This window comes from Suncus etruscus, chromosome 14 (assembly GCF_024139225.1).
Source record: "Suncus etruscus isolate mSunEtr1 chromosome 14, mSunEtr1.pri.cur, whole genome shotgun sequence".
NCBI lineage: Eukaryota > Metazoa > Chordata > Mammalia > Eulipotyphla > Soricidae > Suncus > Suncus etruscus.
In genome coordinates, this window is record NC_064861.1 from 26,934,582 (window position 1) to 26,958,907 (window position 24,326).

The window sequence follows — 24,326 nt, forward strand, 5'->3', positions numbered from 1 at the left end:
ATATCTACAGTATTAATCGTTAATGTTCATTTACAGTGTGTATACCACACTTCTATTTTTATTTGTTTTGTTTTGTTTTAGGATCCCACCTGGCAGTACTGGGAGGACCATATAGGATACCAGGAATTGAACCCAGGTTGGCAAGTGCCTTACCTGCTGTACTATTGTTTTGGCTCCTCCTCTGTTCTTTATTATAGCATTAGACCCTGTCATGAAAATCCTAATGATTTGCTTCTGGTTTATTTGGTGTTTGGGGGGAGATCATATCTGGTGTTGTTTGGAGACTACTCCAACCTCTTTGCTCACTCCTGGCAGTGCTCAGGAGATTATGCTTGGGACTAGAGAGATAGCATAGCGGTAGGGCGTTTGCCTTGCATGCAGCCGATTCAGGACGGAAGGTAGTTTGAATCCCGGCTTCCCATATGGTCCCCCGTGCCTACCAGAAGCGATTTCTGAGCTCAGAGCCAGGAGTAACCCCTGAGCACCATCAGGTGTGACCCAAAAATTAAAAAATAAAGGAGATTATGGTGTTACTAGGGACTGAGCCCTGGCCTCCCACATGCAAAGCACGCAGCAACCTTTCAGGCCCCTAATCCTACTGCTTTCCACATATATATATATATGGGCGTCACACCAGGTGGCACTCAGGTTTACTCCTGGCTCTTTGCTCAGAAATCGCACCTGGCAGGCACAGGGGACCATATGGGATGCTGGGGTTTGAACCACCGTCCATCCTGGGTCAGCTGTGTGCAAGGCAAATAAATGCCCTACCACTGTGCTATCACTCCAGCCCCTGCTTTCCCTATTTTTGAGAAACAGAGGCAAATGGAGTTCTCAGTAACACCAACTCCCATGGAAGGAATAGGCTGGCTGGGCACTCTAACATAGCCAATCTGAACTATTCTGCCCATTCACCATAGGTCACAACCGAAGCTCAGAGCCCAAGGGAGCCAGTGAACCCCAGGACTGTCAATGGAGGTCAAATGGATTGAGTCTACTCAATCTGTAGGGCTCCTGAGCATGTTTATCTGACTTCTTTGCCTTGCCCCCAAACCTTCCCTCTAAGTATTTTTTTTGTTTTTTTGTTTTTTGTTTTTTTGGGGGCTTTTGGGCCACACCCATTTGATGCTCAGGGGTTACTCCTGGCTAAGCACTCAGAAATCGCCCCTGGCTTGGGAGGACCATATGGGACACCAGGGGATCGAACCGAGGTCCTTCCTTGGCTAGCGCTTGCAAGGCAGACACCTTACCTTTAGCGCCACCTCTCCGGCCCCCCCTCTAAGTAATCCTGCTAGGCTCATACCCCTCAGAATCTATCCGGACCTACATAATCCTTGTGCTCCCCACCTCGGTGGCAACCTGGCCATCAGCGTTCACTTGGCTTAACTCACACCTGCTATAACAGAGTGATTCCAGGACACAACCAGATGTGCCTCGATCACAGGAGACTGTGTTGAGATTGCTCCAAGAAACATGGTGTCTGAATGGGACAGCCCTCAGAAGGCCTCGTTACCAGCACCCCATAGCTGGAACAGGGAATGAAAGTTTTGTTTATGTTTGGTTTGGGAACTGTTTTAGTTTTGGGGTCTTTTTTTTTTTTTTTTGCTTTGGGGCCACACCTGGGACACTCAGGGGTTACTCCTGGCTCTGCCCTCAGAAATCTCTCCTGGCAGGCTCAGGGGACCATATGGGATGCCAGGGATTGAACCCGGGTCTGTCACGGATCAGCTGCATGCAAGGCAAATGCCCTACTATCATTCTGGCCCCTAATTTGGGTTTTTGGGGGGCCACATCTGGCAATGCTCAGAGGTCACTCCTGACTCTGCTCTCAGGAATCACTCCTGGTGATATCTCAGGATATCTGGGTCGACCTCTTGCAAGGCAAGCATATTAACACACTGTGCTATTGCTTTGTCCCCTGAAGCCCAGCAGTTTCATTCAGGGAGACCAGATTAGGGCCTCAGGGTGATTTGTCCAGTAGACATCCCTCAACAGCCCTTTTCAGACGCTCCTTTGCACAGTGACAGCTGCCTGTCCAGGGCTCCTGCCTTTGGCAGAGCCCCAGGGATGAAACTCAGCTAGGAATCCTGAGTGGAGGGAAGCTTCCACTTTACTTTCCCTGGACCAGCTAATCAAGGACATTCTCAGGAGAGGAAGTATGAGTGAAGGTAGGTGGAAAGAAATTCTGCTCATTTCCTTCTCTGGCGTCTCAGTTTTCAAACATTTACTTTATTTATTTTCCATTCCCTTCTATGTGATACATGTTTACTGCAAAAAGTGCACATGATGGTGATGGAAATAAGATCTATCAGGGAGTGTTTCTTTTCTCTCTTTTTCACACCCACCATATTAACAGTTTTGAACGCAATTTCACTTCCCACTTTAGAGTTTGGTCTTTGTCAACCCAGTTATTGCATCTTGTATAAAGTAGAATCCAAAGAGGGCAGCAATTGGGAGAGAAAGAAATGTAGATCTCACAAGTCTGAAAAAGCAAAAGGCAAGATGGGTGCACAAAGGCAAAGTGGTGTGTTTAATAAAGAAGGAAAGGAATGGAAGCAAGATTAGAAAAGAAAAGGTGAAGGAAATTTAATAGAGTATTGCTGTAAATATTAATTGGATTCACTGTTATTTCCCCCAGTAGAACTGAAATGATGTTTTACATTCTGGCTCCAAGATCATATTTTCTGTTTTGTTTGGTGTCTCAGGAGCTCAGCGATGCTCAGGAGTGACCCTTGGCAGAGCTTGGAACACCATATGCATTGCAGGGAATTTGAATCAGGTTTATCAATCAGGGTGCAAGGCAAGTGCATTGCATCTTAACCTTTGATAACTTTTAGCTCTCCTTCCCAATTAAAAACAAATCAGGGACTGGAGTGATAGCACAGCAGTAGGACTTTTGCCTTGCATACAGTTTACCTGGGATGGACCCAGGATCCCATACGGCCCTGACAAACCTGTCAGGAGCAATTTCTGAGCACAGAGCCAGGAGTAAACCCTGAGCAATGCCACGTATGGCCTAAAAACCAAAAAAGAAAAAAAAATCAAGCCCATGCCTCATACATGTAAGACATATGCTCTACCATTGCATCTATCCTCAGCTCAGCCCTAAGTCATATTACTTACTTATCTGGAAGTATTTGTTATTTGGTGTTCTATTTTGTTTTGTTATTGGGCTACATCTGGTAGTGTTTAGGGCTTACTCCTAGTTCTGTGCTCAGGAATCTCTCTTGGTAGTGCTCAGGAGACCATATGTGGTGCAGGAGATGGAACCAGGGTTAGCTGCATGCAAAGGCAAACTCCCTTTCTGCTGTACTCCAGCACACATTTAGAATTTAGAAGGGTTTTTGGGCTGTGTTCAGGGTTCACTCCTATTGTGTGCAGAAAACCACATGTAGTGCTGGGAAACAAACCAACTGGTGTCTTAACACTGGTACTATTGCTTCAGTCCATTGCCATTCTTACTTTTTTTGGGGGGAGGGGTCACACCCGTCGGTGCTCAGAAGTTACTCCGGCTCTATGCTCAGAAATCGCTCCTGGTAGGCTTGGGGTTCATATGGGATGCCGGATTCGAACCACTGTCCTTCTGCATGCAAGGCAACTGCCTTACCTCCATGCTATCTCTCTGGCCCCCTCTTTTTCTTTTTCCTTTTTTTTTCTTTTTGACCACACCCAATGGTGTTCAAGGGTTGCTCCTGGCTTTGTGCTCAGAAATCTTTCCTAGCAGGTTCGGGAGACCATATAGAATTCCGGGAATTGAACCCAGGTCCATCCCAGGTTGGCTGCATGCAAGGCAAACACCCTACCACTGTGCTATCTCTCTGGCCCCTGTTCTTTTTTTTTTTTTTTTTTTATTCTCTCCCCCTTTCTTTTCCTTTCTCATTGTGATGACCAGGGAATTGCACAAGCACAGGTGCCTGAATGTGGTGCTCACACTTGTTTGGCTGGATCTCTCATGAGGGATCAAATCTCAGCCATATAACTTTATATTTGCAACTATATGAAGAATTGATTATAATTCTCTAGAAGAAAGTATAAAATATCGTTATTTTGTTGACCTGACCAATGATCCTACTCCTTATTGCTTTTTGTTGTTATTGTTGTTTTGTTTTGTTTTTGGGTCATACCCGACAGTGCTCAGGAGTTACTCCTGGCTCTTTGCTCAGAAATCACTCCTGGCTGGCTCGGGGGAACATATGGGATATTGGGATTTGAACTACCATCTGTCCTGGTTTGGCTGTGTGTGTGCCCTACCACTGTCTCTCTGGCCCCCTTATTGTTTTTTGTTTGTTTGTTTGTTTGATTTTTTTTTGGGTTTTTGGGTCACACTCGGCAGTGCTCAGGGGTTACTCCTGGCTCCATGCTCAGAAATCACTCCTGGCAAGTTCAGGGGACCATATGGGATGCCGGGATTCGAACCACCATCCTTCTGCATGCAAGGCAAACAAATGCCTTACCTCAATGCTATCTCTTCGGCTCCTTATTGTTTTTTGTTTGTTTGTTTGTTTTTTGGGTTACACCCTGCAGCACTCAGGGGTTACTCCTGGCTCCACGCTCAGAAATCGCTCCTGGCAGGCTCAGGGGACCATATGGGATGCCAGAATTCGAACCAATGACCTTCTGCATGAAAGGCAAACACCTTACCTCCATGCTATCTCTCTGGCCCCTTATTGTTTTTTTATTTTTTATTTTTTTGGTTTTTGGGCCACATCCGGTGACGTTCAGGGGTTACTCCTGGCTATGCGCTCAGAAGTCACTCCTGGCTTGGGGGACCATATGGGACACCCGGGGATCGAACCATGGTCCATCCTAGGCTAGCGCTGGCAAGGCAGACACCTTACCCCTAGTGCCACCACACCGGTCCCCCTTATTGTTGTTTTTTTTTTTAAGTTTTTTTTTCGGGCCACACCCGTTTGATGCTCAGGGATTACTCCTGACTAAGTGCTCAGAAATTGCCCCTGGCTTGGGGGGGGACCATATGGGACACCGGGGGATCGAACCATGGTCCATCCTAGGCTAGCGCTTGCAAGGCAGACACCTTACCTCTAGTGCCACCACGCCAGCCCCCCTTATTGTGTTTTTTTTTAAACAATAATTTAATTGAAGTTCTTTTTTGTTTCTGGACCACATCCAGCAGTGTTTAAGGGTTACTCCTGACTCTGCACTCAGGGATAATTCCTGGCAATGCTCAGGGGACCATATGGAATGCCGAGGATTAAACCTGGGTCGGCCCTGGGTTGGCCCAAATGGAAGGCAAATGCCCTATCTGCTGTGCTATCACTCCAGCCCCCAAAATCACTATTTTGTTATCTGGAATGAAAACATACAAATATTCCTAAAACTAAGAAAGGGCCAGAACGTAGGGACTTGTGGAATCTTCGCAGAAGGCAGCCTCTCAAACACCCAGAAACACAATCAGACTAAGCCATCAGCCTTCTCTGCCACATTAGTCCTTGTTACCTTTAGGAAAAGTATAATCATCCTGACTGGCTCCGACCTGTCTTTCCAGCTCTGTTCCCTGCCCCTCCTTGCCCTGTTTCAGCTCGAACTGCTCCTAACTCCTAATTCATTCTTTCCTGAACATTCTGATCTAGCCTTTGCACTTGCTCTTCCCACAGCTGCAAATCCTTCCCCTGTCAACTTTGTCTTCCTTCTTATACCGTGTCACCTCTCCATCAAGAAGTGATTTCTCTTGGGGCCGGAGAGATAGCATGAGGTAAGGCGTTTGCCTTTCATGCAGAAGGTCATTGGTTCGAATCCCGGTGTCCCATATGGTCCTCTGAGCCTGCCAGGAGCGATTTCTGAGTGTGGAGCCAGGAGTAACCCCTGAGTGCTGCCGGGTGTGACTAAAAAAAAAAAAAAAAAAGTGATTTCTCAGGGCCAGAGAGATAGCATAGCGGTAGGGCATTTGCCTTGCAAGCAGCCGACCCAGGACCAATGGTGGTTCTAATCCTGGCATCCCATATGGTCCCCCGTGCTTGGCAGGAGTGATTTCTGAGCAGAGAGCCAGGAGTAACCCCTGGGCACCAATGGTGGTTCTAATCCTGGCATCCCATATGGTCCCCCGTGCTTGGCAGGAGTGATTTCTGAGCAGAGAGCCAGGAGTAACCCCTGGGCACCACAGTGTGGCTCAAAAACCAAAAAAAAAAAAAAAGCAGGAGTCATTTCTCCCTGTTCCTTACCCCTCCAGAGCACACTGAAGGCATTCCTTCCTCCCTCCCTCCCTTCCTCCCTTCCTTCCTTCCTTCCTTCCTTCCTTCCTTCCTTCCTTCCTTCCTTCCTTCCTTCCTTCCTTCCTTCCTTCCTTCCTTCCTTCCTCCCTCCCTCCCTCCCTCCCTCCCTCCCTCCCTTCCTTCCTTCCTTCCTTCCTTCCTTCCTTCCTTCCTTCCTTCCTTCCTTCTTTCCTTCCCTTCTCCCTTCCTTCCCTCCTCCCTTCCTTCCCTCCTCCCTTCCTTCCCTCCTCCCTTCCTTCCACTTTCCTTCCTCTCTTCCTTCCTTCCTTCCTTCCTTCCTTCCTTCCTTCCTTCCTTCCTTCCTTCCTTCCTTCCTTCCTTCCTTCCTTCCTTCCTTCCTTTCTTCCTTCCTTCCTTCCTTCCATTTTGTTTTTGGGTCACACCCGGTGGTGCTCAGAGATTACTACTGACTCTTCGCTCAGAAATTACTCCTCGCAGGCTCGGGGGACTATATGGGATGCCGAGATTTGAACTGCCATCCATCTAGTGTTGGTTGTATGCAAGGCAAATGCCTTACCGCTGCCTTACCAGAGCTATCACTCTAGCCCCTATTTTATTTTTTTTAATTGCAGAATAGTTAATTCATTGTTTCATATAGCATATCTTGTTTATCTACTCACCGCCAGTTGAATAGACATTTGTTTTTTATTTATAGTTTTGGATCAAATCTGGCTCTGCAAATCTGGCTCTGCTCAGGGCCTACTCCTAGCTCTGTGCTAAGGAATCATTTCTGGCAGGACTTGGTTTTGGGAATCTATTCTCACTGCTCAGTAATAGAAGAGAGCTAATTTTTGGGCCACACTGGAAGTACTTAGAGTTCAATTCTCAGTAATCCTGTACTTTTTCATTTTTGGAAATAACACACAAATTGGGTGCATGCAAGACAAATGTCCTACCTGCTGTACTATCTCTTCAGCCCTCCCCCCCACTTTTTTTTTCTTTTTTCTTTTTTCTTTTTTTGGTGTAAAGGCCACATCTGGTAGTGCTCAGGGTTTACTCCTGGGTTTGTGCTTAGGATTCACTCCTGGAGGTGCTCAGGAGTTGATATGTTGTGCCAGGAATTGAACCAGAGTCAGCTGTGTGCAAGGCAAGAGTCTCAACCCTGCGTTGCCTCTTAGCCCACAACTTCTCATCTGTTCCTGAGTCCTTGATTCCTTTTATAGTAAAAGAACCCTCAGTTCTATGCCCTCCAATAAGCACTTCTTAGTAAAATGGCAGCAAGGGCTTACAGAAATTTGCTAAACTGCATAAATAATAACCATATACCTTGCTTGGCCCAAGACACTTCATTTATTGTAACAGTTGGAAGTTTGTAGTAGAGCAATAAAAAGGATGAAGGGGGAAGCAGAGAGAAAGCACAGCGGTAGGGCATTTGTCTTGCATGCAGCTAATCCAGGAAGGATGGTGGTTCAAATCCCAGCATCCCATATGGTCCCCCAAGCTACCAGGAGGGATTTCTGAGCACAGAGCCAGGAGTAACCCCTGAGTGCTGCCAGATGTGACCCCCCCCCAAAAAAAAAAAGGATGAAGGGGCTTGGCTTTGTTTACATAAGGAATGATTAAATGAAGCAGAGCTCTAAATGTTGAGTTTTTGTTTTGGAGCAACATCCAGTAATCTGCAAGTGAGATCACTTACACCAGTGTTTTTAACCCCTTAGGTGGATGGGTTTGAAACAGTTGGGGGTAGCCCTAAAGGATTAATAAACCGAGCCAGCCAGGAGAGAGCCATGGAGTCAGTTTGGACCTCTCAGTCTCTGCCTGAGCCAAAAGCTGGGGGAAGGTCAAGTGACCCAGGTGAGCTTTTACATATCAAAAGGAGAGGTTTTGGGCCCGGAGAGATAGCACAGCGGCCTTTGCCTTGCAAGCAGCCTATCCAGGACCAAAGGTGGTTGGTTTGAATCCCGGCGTCCCATATGGTCCTGGTCCCCCGTGCCTGCCAGGAGCTATTTCTGAGCAGACAGCCAGGAGTAACCCCTGAGCACTGCCGGGTGTGGCCCAAAAACCCCCCCCCCCAAAAAAAAATTAAGGAAAGGAAAATGGGAGAATGCCTTTGTTTTGGGTTAATTGCTGGGTGTCATCTTACAGCTCAGGAGCTACACCTGGCTCTGTGCTCAGGCATCACTCTGAGTGGTACAGGGAAACCATGCGGTACTAGGGATTCAACCAGAGTTAGCCTCATGCAAGACATTATTATTATTATTATTATTATTATTATTATTATTATTATTATTATTATTATTATTATTTTGGTTTTTGGGCACACTGGATGACTCTCAGGGGTTACTCCTGGCTCTGTGCTCAGAAAACTCTGGCTTGGGGGACCATATGGGACGCCAGGGATTGAACCCTCTGCTGTGCTATTGCTCCAGCCCCACAAAACATTATTAATCCTGTCCTTTTTCTTTGGCCCTGAGGCAAATCTTTCAGGAGGCAGAAACTTGACCTCTGTGTGTTGAAGTAGATATTAGATCATTACCACAGGAATGTGGTTAGAAGGAAACAAACATGGGAGGGGTCAATGCCATCCCTGGACAAATAAAAAAGGCAAGAATGGGAAGGCAGAACTCTGTAGTAAATTGGGAAACATTCACTGTAATGTTTATATATCAGCTTTGTTTAATGGATGGAACCAACCCAAATGTCCATCCATAGGTGGACCAATTTGGTCATTAACACTTCCTGTACCTCTACTCCCATTACTCAGTAACGTAAGAGAGTGAACTTTTGGACCACACTGGAAGTGGTGGAGTGTTTGACCCTCAGTGTTAAGTGCTTAGGTTCTGTCCTAACCTGACTGGGGCCAACTGCATGCATAGCATGTGTTCCAGCTAGCCATCTCCCTCTCCCAAAAGGAGTAAACTATTTATACAGGCAACAAAGAGATCAAAGAAACTCAAACAACAAAGAACCTCAAAATAATGATGCTAAGTGAAAGAACCCCAAACAAATGGTTGGGGTGAAGCTCAGTGATAGGACATCTATCATGCATGTATGAGGCCCTAGGCTAAATTCCCAGCAACACATGCGACACACACACACACACACACAAACACAAACACACACACACACGCCAATTAGAAGTTACTATATATTGAACTATTCAGTGCATATAAAACAAAACAAAAACACCAGCTGAAGACTGGAGGACAGAAGGGAAGATTTCTTTTTTTTTTGTTTTTTGTCTTTTTTTTTTTTTTTTTTTTTGTGGTTTTTGGGTCACACCCGGCAGTGCTCAGGGGTTATTCCTGGCTCCAGGCTCAGAAATTGCTCCTGGCAGGCACGGGGGACCATATGGGGCGCCAGGATTCGAACCGATGACCTCCTGCATGAAAGGCAAATGCCTTACCTCCATGCTATCTCTCCGGCCCCCGTTTTTTGTCTTTTGTTATTGGGTCACACACCCGGCAGCGCTCGGGAGTTACTCCTGGCTCTCTGCTCAGAAATCGCCCTGGCAGGCACAGGGGACTATATGGGATGCTGGGATTCGAACCATCGTCCTTCTGCATGAAAGGCAAATGCCTTACCTCCATGCTATCTCTCCGGCCCCATTTTCTTATTTTTTAAGTAAAACTATTTTCAAAAATAGGAAAAGTGGTTGGGGGACAGGAGAGATAGTACAAAGGTACTGGGGTTGGTGTGGTAGTACAGCAGGTAAGGTGCTTGCCTTGCATGAGGCCAGCCTGAGTTAGATCCCTGGCATCCCATCTGGTATCCCTGGTATCCCTGAGCATCTCCAGTAGTGATTCCTGAGTAATCACGAGTAATCAGTAGTGATGCCTGAGAATCACCAGGTATGACCCAAACACCAAAAACAAACAAACGCATTGGTGGTTCAATGATAGAATTCTCGCCTGCCAAAAACAAACAAACAGGGGCCGGAGATACCATGGAGGTAGGACATTTGCCTTGCATGCAGAAGGACGGTAGTTCGAATCTCAGCATCCCATATGGTTCCCAGAGCCTTCCAGGAGCGATTTCTGAGCATTGAGCCAGGAGGAACCCCTGAGTGCAGCAGTGTGACCCAAAAAATAAATAAATAAATAAATAAAACCCAAACAAAAAAAAAAAACAGACAAACGGGCCCAGAGAGATAGCACAACGGCGTTTGCCTTGCAAGCAACCAAAGGTGGTTGGTTCGAATCCCGGTGTCCCATATGGTCCCCCCAAGCCAAGGGCAATTTCTGAGCACTTAGCCAGAAGTAACCCCTGAGCATCAAACGGGTGTGACCCCCCAAAAAAAAAAAACCAAAAAAACCACAAAACAAACAAAAATGCCCCCCAAACCAAAACCAAACCTTTAAAAAAAAAGAAACCCAAAGGGTAAGATGTTTGAATAGCATACAGCTGTGGTCCAATTTCTAATTCAAATCCTTGTACTTAAGCACCACCAAACATGTGCATCTGATCACTCTCAGATGTGGACCCCCCAAAGTGAGAGAGAGACAGAGACAGAAAGACAGACAGTGGGCTGAGTGTTTTTCATACTGGAGACTTGAGTTTGATCCTTAACACTGCAAGGTCCCCAGATCATTATTAGGAGAAACCTCAAAGCATAGAGTACCACTGGGGTGGCCCAAAAACCATAAACCAAAAGAGAAAGTGAGAACTTCTCAAATTGCCACAAAGAGGTTTACAGAAGGGGTGGGGCAGAGGGATAGTATAGTGAGTAAAGTGCTTGTCTTATACACAACTAAGTCAGTTTGATTCCCGATACCACATAAGGAGTGATCCCAGTATACAGAGTCAGGAGTCAGCCAGAGCACTGTTGAGTGTGACCTCCAAACAAAACAAACCATCATCATCACGCTCTCTTAGGCATTTATGATGGTAAAAGAAAGACAAGAATGGGCCTATGCAAACAACAATTGCCACTCTAACACCGTTTTTACTGTACTTTAACTCTTGTGAGAAAGAAGAAGGAGGAGGAGGAGGAGGAAGAGGAAGAGGAAGAGTAGGAGAAGGAGAAGGAGGAGAGCTTATTAAACTTGCTGGGCCTTTAATGAGTTAGTTGGTCATTCAGTGATTTTCAAAAATGTACTTGCTACTGAATCTTTTCTTTAGTTTTTCTATTTTTTTTTTGCCTTTTTTTTTTTGTGTGTGTGTGTGTGTGTGTGGTTTTTGGGTCACACCTGGCAGTGCTCAGGGGAAACTCCTGGCTCCATGCTCAGAAATTGCTCCTTGCAGGCACGGGGGACCATATGGGAAGCCAGATTCAAACTGATGACCTTCTGCATGAAAGGCAAACACCTTACCTCCATGCTTTCTCTCCGGCCCCAATTTTTCTATTTTTAAATAAATTTGCCTTTGTTCTTCCTGAAACAAATGTATTATGATCAATTGTGTCAACTGTGTGATATATTTTCTTTAAATAAAGTTAAAAAAAAAAAAGACAAGGGGCCGGAGAGATAGCACAGCGGTAAGGCAGTTGCCTTACATGCGGAAGGTCGCTGGTTCAAATCCCGGCATCCCATATGGTCCCCCGAGCCTGCCGGGGTGATTTCTTAGCGTCGAGCCAGGAATAACCCCTGAGCATTGCTGGGTGTGACCCAAAAACCAAAAAAAAAAAAAAAAAAAAAAAGACAAGAAGAGGGTCAAAATAATAGCACAGCCCCAGCCTGTAAGGCATTTGCCTTGCATGAGGTTGACCCAGGTTTGATCCCTGGCATCATATGGTCCCCCAAGCCTACCAGAAGTAATTTTTGAACACAGAGCCAGCAGTAACACCTGAGTGCTGCTGGGTGTAAAAAAAAGACAAGAAAAAAAAATCACTGAAGTGACTAACTAAATTTGCTATTTGGGTACAAAAAATTAATAAATTTCCTCATTCAAAGGAAAAAGTTTTTGTTTTTTTTTTGTTTTTTTTTTTTTGTTTTTGGGCCACACCCGGTGGTGCTCAGGGTTACTCCTGGCTGTCTGCTCAGAAATAGCTCCTGGCAGGCTCGGGGGACCATATGTGACACCGGGATTTAAACCAACCACCTTTGGTCCTGGATTGGCTGCTTGCAAGGCAAACGCCACTGTGCTATCTCTCCGGGCCCTCAAAGGAAAAATTTTTATGGGTAAAAAAAAAAAAACATTTATAAAAAGATAAAGTCATGGGGCTGGAGTGATAGCACATTGGTAGGGTGTTTGCCTTGCATGTGGAAGACCTGGGACGAACCTGGGTTTGGTCCCTGGCATCCCATATGGTCCCCTGTGCTTGCCAGGAGTGATTTCTGAGCGCAGAACCAGGAGTAACCCGTGAGCATCACTGGATGTGGACCCCCCCCCCCAAAAAAAAAGATAAAGTCATATCAACAGGACTCCTGACTCTTTTAGACTTGGCCTCATTTTCCTCAGAATACTGAGCTCTTCCTCTGTCCTATCTTCCTTTCTCTGGTGAAATAAGGACGAACCAGGAAAAAATCCAAAGAGAGGGGTGAAGCAAAGATTGTGGGAAATATTAGACCCTATAGCACTCATTCCTGACACCATTTCTTCAGGGTGAGTGTGGGTGGGGGCAGGGAGTGCTCCCTCCAATGGGGGGGTGGTAGAACTCACATCTCAGAGCCAGCCTGCAAACAGGACTGAGGTCTTCCTCTCTGGGTGTTTAGTCTTTCACAGAGTCTCAGGGTGAACATTCCTGAAATTCTGGAGAGAAGCTCAAGGGTCCAGAGGTCCTGGCTCTTGTTTTACTTCAAAATCTAAACCTGTCCTCACCAGGGAGATTTCCTCTCCCCCCACCCAGTCCTCTCTTTTGTCCTGCCCCACATCTCTGAAGCCCTAGACAAATGTCCCCAGGTTGCAATCAATTGTTCAACACTATCTGGGTCCCTTCCCAAACCTCAGCCTTTATGATGATGACAGCTTTTATCAGTGCTGCCCTGTGCCCTTGGTTTCAGGTTTCCTTCACAAGAGCAGGACTTAAAATGAACACATTTCTTTTCCTTTATATTCTTGGACTGTGAAATGGGGCAATTTTTGACCCTTGCTCTATTTCAATCATGCAAAGGAACTTGTTTTTGTTTTTTAGGCCACTGTCTGGTACTCTGGGACAACTCCTATCTCTCTGCTAAGGGGCCACTCCTGAAGGTCACTGAGATGGAACCTGTGTCTCCTGCATGGAAAGCATATGCTTCATCCTGATGGGCTTTCTCTCTGACCTCCAAAGGAACTTTATTGAGACTATTATAACCTAAAGAAGCCCTTTTATATTTAAAGAACAAATAAAAATGAACAGCAGGGCCAGAGTGATAAGAAAAGAGCACTTGCCTCGCATGCAGCCAACCCTGGATCCAACCACAACACCCCATCAGGTCCCCTGACCCCTGCCAGGAGTGGTTCCTAAAATCAGAGCCCAGAGGAAGCAAAATAAATAGACAAATGAAAAGACTTGGCAGAATTTCTCATCAAGCCAACTGCACCAAAATCACCTGGTTGCTAACTTAGGAGGCCAATTCCAGGACCCCATTCTAGATCCTTAAGAATCAAATGTTCTGGGGCTGGAAGAATAGTACAGCAGGTATTATCACTGGCCTTGCATGTGGCCCAAACTTTTATAAATAAATAAATAGATTAATAAGATATTCTGGAGTCAGAGCTTGGAAGTCTAATTCTGAGGCTCTGTGGCAACACATTTGATATTACATAGTAGCTCCCCTCCCCCATTTAGAGAGCAATATACTCTTTGATTTTTCTTTTTATTTTATACTTGCCATGTTTGCTTCCTGGTAATTTGTGGGAAGAATTTCTTAAGAATGTCTAACAGGTGTAGACTTGTGTTCCTGAACCTAGTGTGAGAATGGGAAGGGTAGGTGGGGCTAGCAAGAGATGTGCCAGCACAAATATTGTCCCATCGGGACTTGGTAGTATATAAAGGAGACTTGGTAGTGTTTTAAGGAGGCCTGGAGGGAAGTGACCTTAAGCTAGAGGAGATGGCTCAGTGGCCCCTGCTCCAGGCTGAAGTCTTGTATAACAGAAAAGGGCAGACGTCACCAGTGCTGGTGAGCAAAAGGTAGAATGAAAGAGAGAATTGGGCCACTGCCAGAGAGATGTGTTGGAATTTCCTGGCTTCCAAGAGGAGGAGGAATGAATCAGTGGCCTGGAAGACCCTACCAAGGAAAGTCAGGTTAAACTGGACTTCCCTGGGCAAGGACCCAAACAACATGCTCTTGGCCTCAGAGACAGGTCAGCAGGGTGCTGTTTCTGTCTGTCTCCTTACAATTCAAACTTCCACCTTTCCTAAGCCCTTGGGTGAACTGACTGGGAACCATTTTCTATCCATATTGTCCCATGCTTGCCATACTATGTTACAGGACAGGCACTGCGTTAATTTGGGAAGGGGTTTATATCTGTCTTAGGGAGGTTTCTTTTTTTGCTTTTGTATCACCCCCAGTGTGCTCAGGGTACCAGTGATCAAACCCCAGTCAGCCCTTGCAAGGCAAGCACCTGACCCCATTATCCCTCTGGCTTATCTTTTTTTCTTGCCATGCTGGGGATCAAACCTAGGGCCTCACATGTGCTAGGGAGCTGCATCATGACAACCATACCCCTGGTATCTCTTTGTCTGAAAAACTATTGTAGGCAGGTCAAGGCATTGTTCACGGTACACAGCAAGGGTAGTTCCAATGTGAGTCTGGACTGTTGGGAAGCTGTCACCAGAAGAACCTAGTACCTCAGACTTCTTAAATAATGGGGCCAAGGCCAGAACTGTGGTTCAGCAGCAAAATACATGCCTTGCATGCATGAGACCTGGTTAGATCCCCGGCACTTCGTCTGGATGGTTTGGAAACTTGAAGAATAAGCCAGTCTCCAACCTACTCAGCCCTGTATCCCAGGAAGCTGCCAAAGATGACAGCTCCAGCTGGCAAGTAATGAAATTTCTTCCTGGAAAGATTTTGGCTTGAGAATTGCTTGGCTTCTTCTATGCCCTCAAGTTTCGGGGGACATAAGAGGACGGGAAGAAGCTGAATTTATCACAACTTTGCTGTTTCCCAGTTCCCTAAAGGAGTCCAATGATAGAGAGCAGGGCTGGCCAAACATCTGAGGTGGGAAGAGCATTGCCTACAGCCACATATCTCCGATTCCGAACCTGACCTTAGCTTGCAAAGCCTCCCCCATCCTCCAGTGAGGATACACTCAGTATCACAGAGAGCCAATAATCATTCCAGACACCTTGGGGGGGGGGGGCTGCGAGTACCCCTCCAACTCCTTCACAGGCTGAACTATAAAACCCTTCCCTTAGGAAACACCCAACCACAGCTAGTTTATTTGCCTTTTAATTCTGAAGGATATACACCACATATCCCATGGGCAATAAAGCGCATTCAATGTGTTTATAAGCCAAACAGTTATTTTGTTTAAGCAAACACAAATACAAAGTAAAATAAGACCACAAAATAATGAACTGCATGTTCATAACATACAAAAAATTGCTGCCTACTCAGTAGGTAACTACAACATTCCAACTCCTGAATATATTTATAAATTTACATTTTCAGTTAAAAAAATAGACATTTGAAAATTCAGATTTTTAAATTTTGTTTTCTTACATTCTGGAGACCCAAGGCTCAGCTCAGCCCTCTCGTTTAGTTTGCTCCCAAAGCCAACCCCCCCATCTTCACTCCCTGCCCCCCCTTAAGGCTAGAGGTGAGCTTGTCCCTCACAATTGCACATGTCAAGCCATCTGCAAGGCGCATCACACAAAAGGCACCAAGACGTGAAACTTTTAAACCAAGAGGACCACATGTGAAAGTATAGTCGGGCAGTATTTACAAAAAGGTTAACGGAACGTCTCTCTGACACATGCTGATTAATACCGAGGACAGCTGTTTCAAAAGAAGCTTCAAACTTAATTGTCACAGCATCATCACAAATGAAGGATCATCATTGGTTTGCTTGGCTTTTCTTTCCCTCCCACCCACCCCCAAAGTGAGGACTTAACTCCAAATAATACAAGAGAATATGCAAATTATCGTCACATCAAGAGAACCCCAAGGAAAAACAAAATCCATGGCACAGACACTGTACAAGGGTGCAGGGCTGGGCGCTGAGGGGCCCAGACCTCATTTTGCCAACTCAATTTTCTAGCATCAAAGGGAGCAAAGGGTCAGGCATACGACGGAGATGATACTGAAAAGATATATCCAAAACCCATGCAAATCAAGTTCTTTGGAGAGATGTGAAGAACTTGGACATGGCTGTATCAGGCAGCTGAATTCAGAGACAGTGAGAAGTGTGGCGGATGGGACATGAGAGAATTGTTGTGTCCGAGGGTCCTTCTACTTTGGACCCTAAGGAGGATTTGGCTCAGAGAACCTCCATTGGATGGAAAAGGAACCCCGCTACGGCCATCTCTTCCTCCTGTCCTTCAAGTCTGTTTCTTTCTTTCCCTTTTCCATTTCCCCCCCACTTTCTCTTTAGCAGATTTCAATTGTCCTGGGAGAAAAGGTGGCTGTCATGTCCGAAAGGCCTGTGGAGGCGCTGAAGGAATTGGTAACAGCTGAGGATGGGAAGCTGCTGACTTGGGCTGGGAAGGCTGGGGGGACAGCTGAGTAGGTGGTGGCCACCGAGGGCGACGGGAAGCCACTGTGCACAGGTGACGGGTAGGTTGAGGACCCGGGAGAGGAGTAAGAGGGCACAGGGGATGGGTAGGAAGTGGCGGCTGGGGACGGGTACGAGGTAGCAGGGGACGGGTAAGAGGCGGCCACTGGGGATGGGTAGGAAGAGAGGGAGGAGGTCGTGGAGGAGGCCACGGCCCCTTTGTCTGCCTTTTTGTCCTTCTGTCGCAAGTGGATCTTCGTGTGCCTCTTGCGCTCGTCGCTCCTGGCAAACTTTCTCCCACAGATGTCACAGGCGAAGGGCTTCTCCCCCGTGTGAGTGCGGATGTGGGTGGTGAGGTGGTCGCTCCGGCTGAAGTTGCGCATGCAGATCCGACACTGGAAGGGCTTCTGGCCCGTGTGGATGCGGATGTGGCGGGTGAGCTCATCCGACCTGGAGAAGCGGCGGTCGCAGGACTCCACGGGGCAGGCGTAGGGGCGTTCGTGGGGGGGCGTCTTGCTGGGCCTGTTGGGGTACTTGCGCATGCGGCTGGGCTTGATCAGCTGGGAATGGTAGGAGGTGTTGAGGGCCTTCAGGTCCTGAGAGCCCGACTGCGTGGCAAAGGCCTTGATGGTGGACAGCGGAGTGAGCGAAGGCTGCTGAGTGCGGCTCTCCAGGCCCTGGAAGGGCTTCTGCTCTGGGGTGCCCAGGCCCAGGTCCCCCTGCTGTTGTGGAAACAGGTAGTCAGGGATCATGGGGACCTGGAAGCCACCCTTGGTGGTAGGGTAGGCAGGAGGCGGGTACTGGAGCGCCGTGCCCGCTGAGCCCTGAAAGGCCTGGCTCTGGGACTCGGGGAAGAGGTCCGTGTTAGGCGTCGGGAAAGTGGGTGCTGCCGAGTAGATGGGGCTGCTGTCACTGGACTGCACTGCACAGCTCAGGGCCGGGCTCTGCGAGGCTGAGGAAGAGGACGAAGCTGCCGGCGACGGTGCAGAAGAGGAGGAGGCCGGTGGGTTGGTCATGCTCACCAAGCCGCTGACCAGGCTGAAGAGGGGCTCGGGCCACAGGGTGTTGCCACTGTTGGGGGCCGGCTCCAGAGAGAAGCGGCCCGTGTAGGTGATGGGCGGCAGCCGGGTGGTTTGGCTGGGGTAACTGGTCTCCGCCAGAGCCTTCTCATTATTCAGAGCGATTTCAGGGAAAGACTCTGTGGGGAAGAGAGAGAAAGAGGGGGGAAAGCCGGTTACTGGACAGCAATCACTGGAGGAGGACAGGACCTCGAGGGCCCACACGCCGTCAGGCAAGAGGTCGCACCCGCTTCCATGGACTCCCGAGGCTGGTTAATAATTGATGGCGGCAGATTGCAATGTCCCTGGCCCGGCTCCAGCCGCGGGGCCCACTTGGATCAACAACTGACGCAAACAGGGAGAATCCCCTTGCACTGCGGCTCCCCCAGCTCCGCAGCGGCGGCTGCGCAGGCGAGGGATTCCTGCCCGCCAGCACCCCCTAGCCGAAGCCGGGCCCCTGCTCTCCCCTCCCCGACCCCGGCCACGGGTCCGAGGCAGGCAGGCTTGCAGCCAGGAGGCGCCGAGGGAAGCGGGAGCGGGGGTGCAGCCAACCCCGCTCCGTCACAACAAGCTCCCCCTCCACCCACGCAGCCCACACGGCTGCGTCCCAAACCAGGGTTCGCTCCCGGGCGCCCCGCTAGGGAGGAGGGACGGCGGCGTGGGGTCGATCGAACCCAGGACCCGTGCGTGGGACTCCTGCGAGCACTGGAAGGGGAAGCCCACTTGCAGCCTGGAGCTCCCGGGGGGGCCCTGCTGCGGCGAAGGGGGCGCTGCAGAGGCCGCGGGGGGTCGGACTGCACGCCGGGACGGTCTCCCAAGGGCTGATCGTCGGCTCCGGGCCCGCTTACCTGCCGTCAGGTGCTCGTAGGGCTGCTCGCCGGCCTCCCCTGGAGGGTTGAAGGCGCCGCCGCCGCTGCTGGCGCTGCCCCCTCCGCCCGCGCCGGCGCCGCTGTTGCTGCCGCTGCTGCCGCCGCCCGCGCTGCTGTTTTCGGGGGCCCCGGGAGCCCCGAGGAACTGGGGGGCGCCGTTGCTCAGCAGCATCATCTCCTCCAGCTTCGGGTAGTTGTCCATGGTGGGCGAGTGCGGGAAGGCGCCGAAGGGGTCGGCGATCTGCAGCGGGGACATGAGCTGCATCTCGGCCTTGGCCGCGGCCATCCCGGGTCTCGCTCGGGCGGGCTGGAGAGCCGGCGTGGGTGTCGGGGCGGGTGGGCGCAGCCCCGGGGCCGCCGCTTCTGGGGGGCGCACTCTGAGGGGGGCCTGGCCGGGTCACATGCGGGGCGCGGGGGACAGTGTTGGGTGGGCAGCGCCGGCAGCCAGCTGGGGTGCCCGGGTGAGTTGGCTCGCACGCCCGCTCCGGGGCCGGCGGCAAGCGGCTTTCGGCGGCGGCGGTGGCTGCGGCGGCGGCGGCTCCCCGAGTTCTGCGCGCTGGGATCTCTCGCGATTCCCGGATCCGCCTCTATTTGAAGGGTCTGCCCCGGCCCCGCCCCGCCCCCGGCGTGACGTACATGGCCATATAAGGGAAGCAGGAAGCCCTAATATGGCAAGGCCGGCCGGGAGGACCCGGAGTGACGCGGAGCCCCCCCCCCCGCTCGGAGGGCGGCGGGTCCCCGCCAGCAAGCACCCCCAGGCCCCGCGCCAGCTGACGATCCCGGGCTGTCCAGGCTCCGGGGCTCAAGCCGCCGCCGGGGACTCCCTCCCCGGGCTGGCCCGTCCGCCTCCGGAGCTCCCGCCGCCGCCGCCGCCGCGCAGGGGGGCCGGTCCTGCCCCCGCCCCGGTCCTGTCCCTCCGCCCGCCGCCAGCCGGAAGCGGCCGGGCCATATCGGGCCGCGCCAAATAAGGCGCTGCCCAAATAAGGCTTGTTCCGGCGGGGGATCCTTCCTGCTCCTTATATGGCCTTTCCGGGTCGCTGCTCGCGGCTCCCGGGCTCCCTCCCCGCCCCCTCGCGCCCGATTCCCAGCCCGGAGCCCGAGCTGGCGGGGCGATGCGAGGCGATGCGGGGGACGCCCGCCCGGCGGAGAGCTGGGCCGGCTGAGGCCGACTGCGCCGCGCTCGCTCCTCCGAGTGGCTCCCCCGGAGAAGTGGCCGGGGAAGCCCGGGCCCGGGGCGGGGGCGAGGGCGAGCCGGGCCGGGCTGGGAGGCTGCCGGCGTCATCGGGGCCGCCCGCTGGGACCGTGGGAGCCGGGCTCCACGAGGGCGGGAGGGAGGAGCGGCGGGGAGGCGGGGCTCGGCCCGGGGAAACTGAGGCCGGGGAGGCCGAGCCACCCGCTGCTTCTGCACTCGCCGCCGACGGGTGGGGAGGGGGGCTGCACCGTCACCCCCAATCCGGTGACGACGACCCGAGTCTTTTCCCACCCAGCAGCAGGCCTTTGGGGGAGCGACGGGGACCCGCGAGGGGGACATTTTGCAGGACCTAGCGGAGCGGTGGCGCAAGCCGTAAGGCGTCTGTCTTGCACGCGGCTGGCCCAGAATCGACCTGGGTTCCAGCCCCCCTGGCGGCCCATAGGGTCCCCCCAAGCCAGGAGCAATGCTTTTCATTTATTTTATTTTTTGGTTTTTGGCTCTCTGCTCAGAAATCGCTCCTGGCAGGCTCAGGGGACCATATGGGATGCCGGGATTCGAACCAATGACATTCTGCATGCAAGGCAAACGCTTCACCTCCATGCTATCTCTCGGGCCCCAGGAGCAATGAATTCTGAGCGCATAGCCAGGAGCAACCCCTGGGCATCACCGGGTGTGGCCTCCTTTCCCCCACCCCAAGAAAACTAGCGTAGGAGTGCAGATGAGGGCCGTGGGGGGCTCTGAGAAGGGGGCTGCCCGAGAGACACCCGCGCCCCTCTCCCCGGCCATCGGCAGAGCGGAGCGGCTCGGGGCTGCCCCCTGGAGGTCCCCCGCAGCTCCGGCCTTCCCTCCTTCGCCTCCCGGGCGCCGCGCCAGGCCGGGGAGCCTAAGACGCAGTGAGCGCGCACTGAGCAGGCGCGCAGCCCGGGCTCCCCTGCAGTCCCCGGGGAGCCGCCACCGCCGGGGTGACACTCCGCGCCCGCGGGCGGGGAAGGGGGGCCCCCCTGGGCCAGCTGGACGCGGACGGACGGGGAAACCCTCCCACCCCCTGCCCGCAGCCCAGTGCACACCCCTGGAAAACAAGGATTCCGGCCCTAAGTCTAGGGGAGGCGCTGCATTTTCCCCGATTGAAAACAGAAAACAGGAAATGGGGGTGTGGGGTGTGGTGTTAGGAGGGGATTGAGTTTAGGGGGAGGGATGAGGTGCCAGTGAACCCAAACTATATCCTGAGGTCGGGTCCTCCGGGGGCTTAAATGGGAAAGGGGATAATTCTCAAGTTCTCTGCACTCCCTCCCTCTCCTTCTTCTCCCCCTTCACCCCAAGTTCAGCCAAGCACATGTTTTAGGGGTTCTTTCCACTGTCTTTAGGGACAAGAGTGATGCTTCCCGGGGTTGATGCTCCTGTGTGATTAGAAGCCCATTTTTGTCACTTCCTGGTGGGGTACTGTGTTTCTCGGGTCATTTTTTTTTTTTTTTTTTGGTTTTTGGGCCACACCCTGTGACGCTCAGGGGTTACTCCTGGCTATGCGCTCAGAAGTTGCTCCTGGCTTCTTGGGGGACCATATGGGACGCCGGGGGATCGAACCGCGGTCCGTCCTAGGCTAGCGCAGGCAAGGCAGGCACCTTACCTCCAGCACCACCGCCCGGCCCCCTCTCGGGTCATTTTTTAAAAAATGTTATCCCCTCTCTTCTTTTGTTGTTGTTGTTGTTGATGGGGTGTTTGGACCACTTCCAGCAGCAGCGTTCAAGGGTTATTCCTGGCTCTTGGCTCAGAAATCGCCCCTGGCAGACTCGGGACCATATGAAAAGTTGGGGGTCGAACCCAGGTAGGCTGTGTGCAAGGCAAACACCCTACCCACTATTCTAGAACTGGTTGCTACAATTTTTTTTTCCAATACTAGGAATGGAACCCTGGGCCTCACATAGATACAAGACAAGTGCTCCATCATTGTTAGAAAGCTGCAGCTTTCTAACACTTTCATTTGTTTGTTTTGGGGCCACACCAGTGATCTTGCTCCCCTCAGGTCCAGTCTCCTCCACTCTGCTCTGTGCTGGGGATCATGAGGTACCAGGGTCATCTAAACAGGAATGGCTCCTGCATGGACTCCAGCCCTATACCATCTCCCTAGGCCCTGTATCTCACTTTCTTTAACTGGAAAAGCTGGCGAATGTCAATGATACCCACATGGAAGGATTGTTGTGAAGACTGACACTGACATGTGTGGCCATGTGGGAAGTTCCCAAGCACAGAGCCCGTCTTGCACTTGGCATTCAGTAAACAATGGTTGTTGTTATTTTCGGAGGCTTTTGACCCATAAGGGCACCCATAAAACTATCTTCCACCCTCTGTGGTCTCAAAGAAAACCCTGTGATCCTTTTCTGAGAAGTTGTGCAGGGCGGAGAAACATTCCAATCCAGACACAGGCGACATTGTGCCAAAGAGTTCATCTGAATCTTTTCCCAGGGCAGAAAATTTCAACATTCATGGCAATCACCATGGAATACTGAAAGAAAGACTTCCCCTAGATCACCTAAAGTACATTTGTCCCTCCATCATGAGTGGCGCCTCGGAGTAGGCACCTTGTTCTAGAAACCTCACTTTGTTCTAGGAGACTCGAACTGTCCCTGTGAACCGCCCAGAATTCTCAGTGAAGGAGACAGACAGATGGAATTTTGCCTTCCTGGAAGCTGCTGCTCTTATCAGATAAAATGAAAGTGCTGGGGCTGGAGCCATAGCACAGCTGGTAGGGCGTTTGCCTTGCATGTGGCTGACTGAGGTTCCATCCTGGTCCCTTGAGGGCCACCAGGAGTGATTCTTGAGTGTAGAGCCAGGAGTAACTACTCACTGAGTACCACTGGGTGTGGCCCAAAAACTAAACAACAGCAACAAAAAAAACAGACTGAGGGTCAGAGTAATAGTACAGTGGGTGGTGTGCATACAGCAAACCAGCTCATAAGTTCCTGAGCATCACTAGGAGTGATCCCTGAGTATATAGCTAGGAGGAAGACCTGAGCACAGGTAGTTGTGTCCCCCCTTAAAAAAAAAGGAACAAAAGGAAGACTGCTGAAATGAAAGCAACTCTGCATGTTAGACTGTGGTAGTTCTGTCACTCCAGGCATAGGGGACAGCTGTAGAAAAGGGAAGAGTGGCCATGACCAGTCTAGGACACCAGGATGAGATGAGCAGAGAGAATGTTTAGGGTGAACTATACCCCTTAACCCTGACTGCTTTTCCTGTCTTGAGAAAGGTCCCATAGAGAGGATGGTGACTCTCAACCCACCCATCTGTCAGGGCCTGTGTCCTGGAAGGAAGTCTGTTGGCCTTCTCAGCAACTGGGGGACAGAAGTCAGTTCATCCCCAAGAGAGTTTTTTTTCTGACAGCTGCCTTCTCTGCAGGAGGGCCGGCATCCAAGCTACCCCCTTGCTGCTTGTCTGCTGTGCCTTTTGGCCTGTGGCCCACTTCTGTTTACTGAAACTAGGGAAAAAGGAGGGAGGAGCAGGGTGAAAAGTACCCCAACCCACCCACAGACCAGGGTGATAATACAAGAGGCAAGAGCTTTGCATATAAGAGCCCTTCGTTTCATTTCTTTTTGGGGCCATATCCTGGTTTTTCTCACGTCTTCCTCCTGGCAGTATTCTCAGAGGTCACCCCTGACCTCCATTTTTTATCCCTGGCACCGCATGGTCCCCTGAGCACCAAGAGTGACAACCAAACCAAAAGCAATGCAGGGTGTAACCCCAAAACAAAATAAAATAAAAAGTATTGCTACTTCCTGAGAGGTCAAATCTCAGTTTGGACTTGTGAGCACCAATTCAGACAGGATAAGTGGTTTGAGGCCTAGGGGAGAAGGGTCTAGGGTTAAGGAAGTCTTTGAACCTGTGCTCTGGCCTGGGTGCTTACAGGCCTTCTTCAGGGCTTAGGGATGAGCCTGGGATTTGGACCCCACCACCGAGCACGGGGTACAGAAGCTCTGGATAAGGAGAATTGTCCTTAAGGATCTGCAGGTCTGACTGTACTGCTCAACACTTTCCAGGCAAAAGGGAGAGGAGGTGGCAGAGGTGGAGAGTGTCAATATGGCAGTTGAGGTACCCCGAGAAAGCAGTGGGGAACCCTCAGGTCTGCAACACCCAACCCAGGCTCCCCACCAGCTGCAGCCCTTGAAGGAAAATAAGCCCCATTTTTCCATTGCTGCTTCCTCTTCCCCTGTGACGTCAGCACCCACATGTGACTGTGGTTTGCACTCTGTGGCCGCCCTGGGTGCAGGAAGTGACTCTTGGGTTCTGTCTAAGGCTCCTGTCACTCTTTCCAACAACTCACAAGGCTCCCTCGGAAACATGGATGGCTTGGCCTTCGGGGAAGTCTGGGGGTGGACCTGGTTACAGCCCAGAGAAAGTCTTAAAGGGTGAGAAGAAACTTGAAGAGCTCAGGTACTGGGAGAGAGGGAGAGAGAGAGGCCAG

The 24,326-nt window shown here is 50.8% G+C and overlaps 2 protein-coding genes across 2 annotated transcripts in view; both read right to left on the minus strand.

Moving 5' to 3' along the window:
• REEP2 (receptor accessory protein 2) overlaps positions 1-24,326 on the minus strand; it is a 73,498-nt gene that overhangs the window by 29,743 nt on the left and 19,429 nt on the right. The window lies entirely within an intron of this gene.
• EGR1 (early growth response 1) lies at positions 16,614-19,017 on the minus strand. The gene is made up of 2 exons (XM_049786006.1): positions 18,658-19,017; positions 16,614-17,949 (listed from the first exon to the last, which is right to left on the minus strand). Exons 1-2 carry the CDS (start codon positions 18,962-18,964, stop codon positions 16,628-16,630), a joined length of 1,629 nt encoding a protein of 542 aa, XP_049641963.1. The 5' UTR covers positions 18,965-19,017; the 3' UTR covers positions 16,614-16,627.

Coding starts and splice junctions, on each gene's coding strand:
- EGR1 (XM_049786006.1), bottom strand. CDS start 18,964: ATGGCCGCGGCCAAGGCCGAGATGCAGCTCATGTCCCCGCTGCAGATC. Junction 17,950..18,657: donor CTACGAGCACCTGACGGCAG/GTAAGCGGGCCC, acceptor TCTTCCCCACAG/AGTCTTTCCCTGAAATCGCT.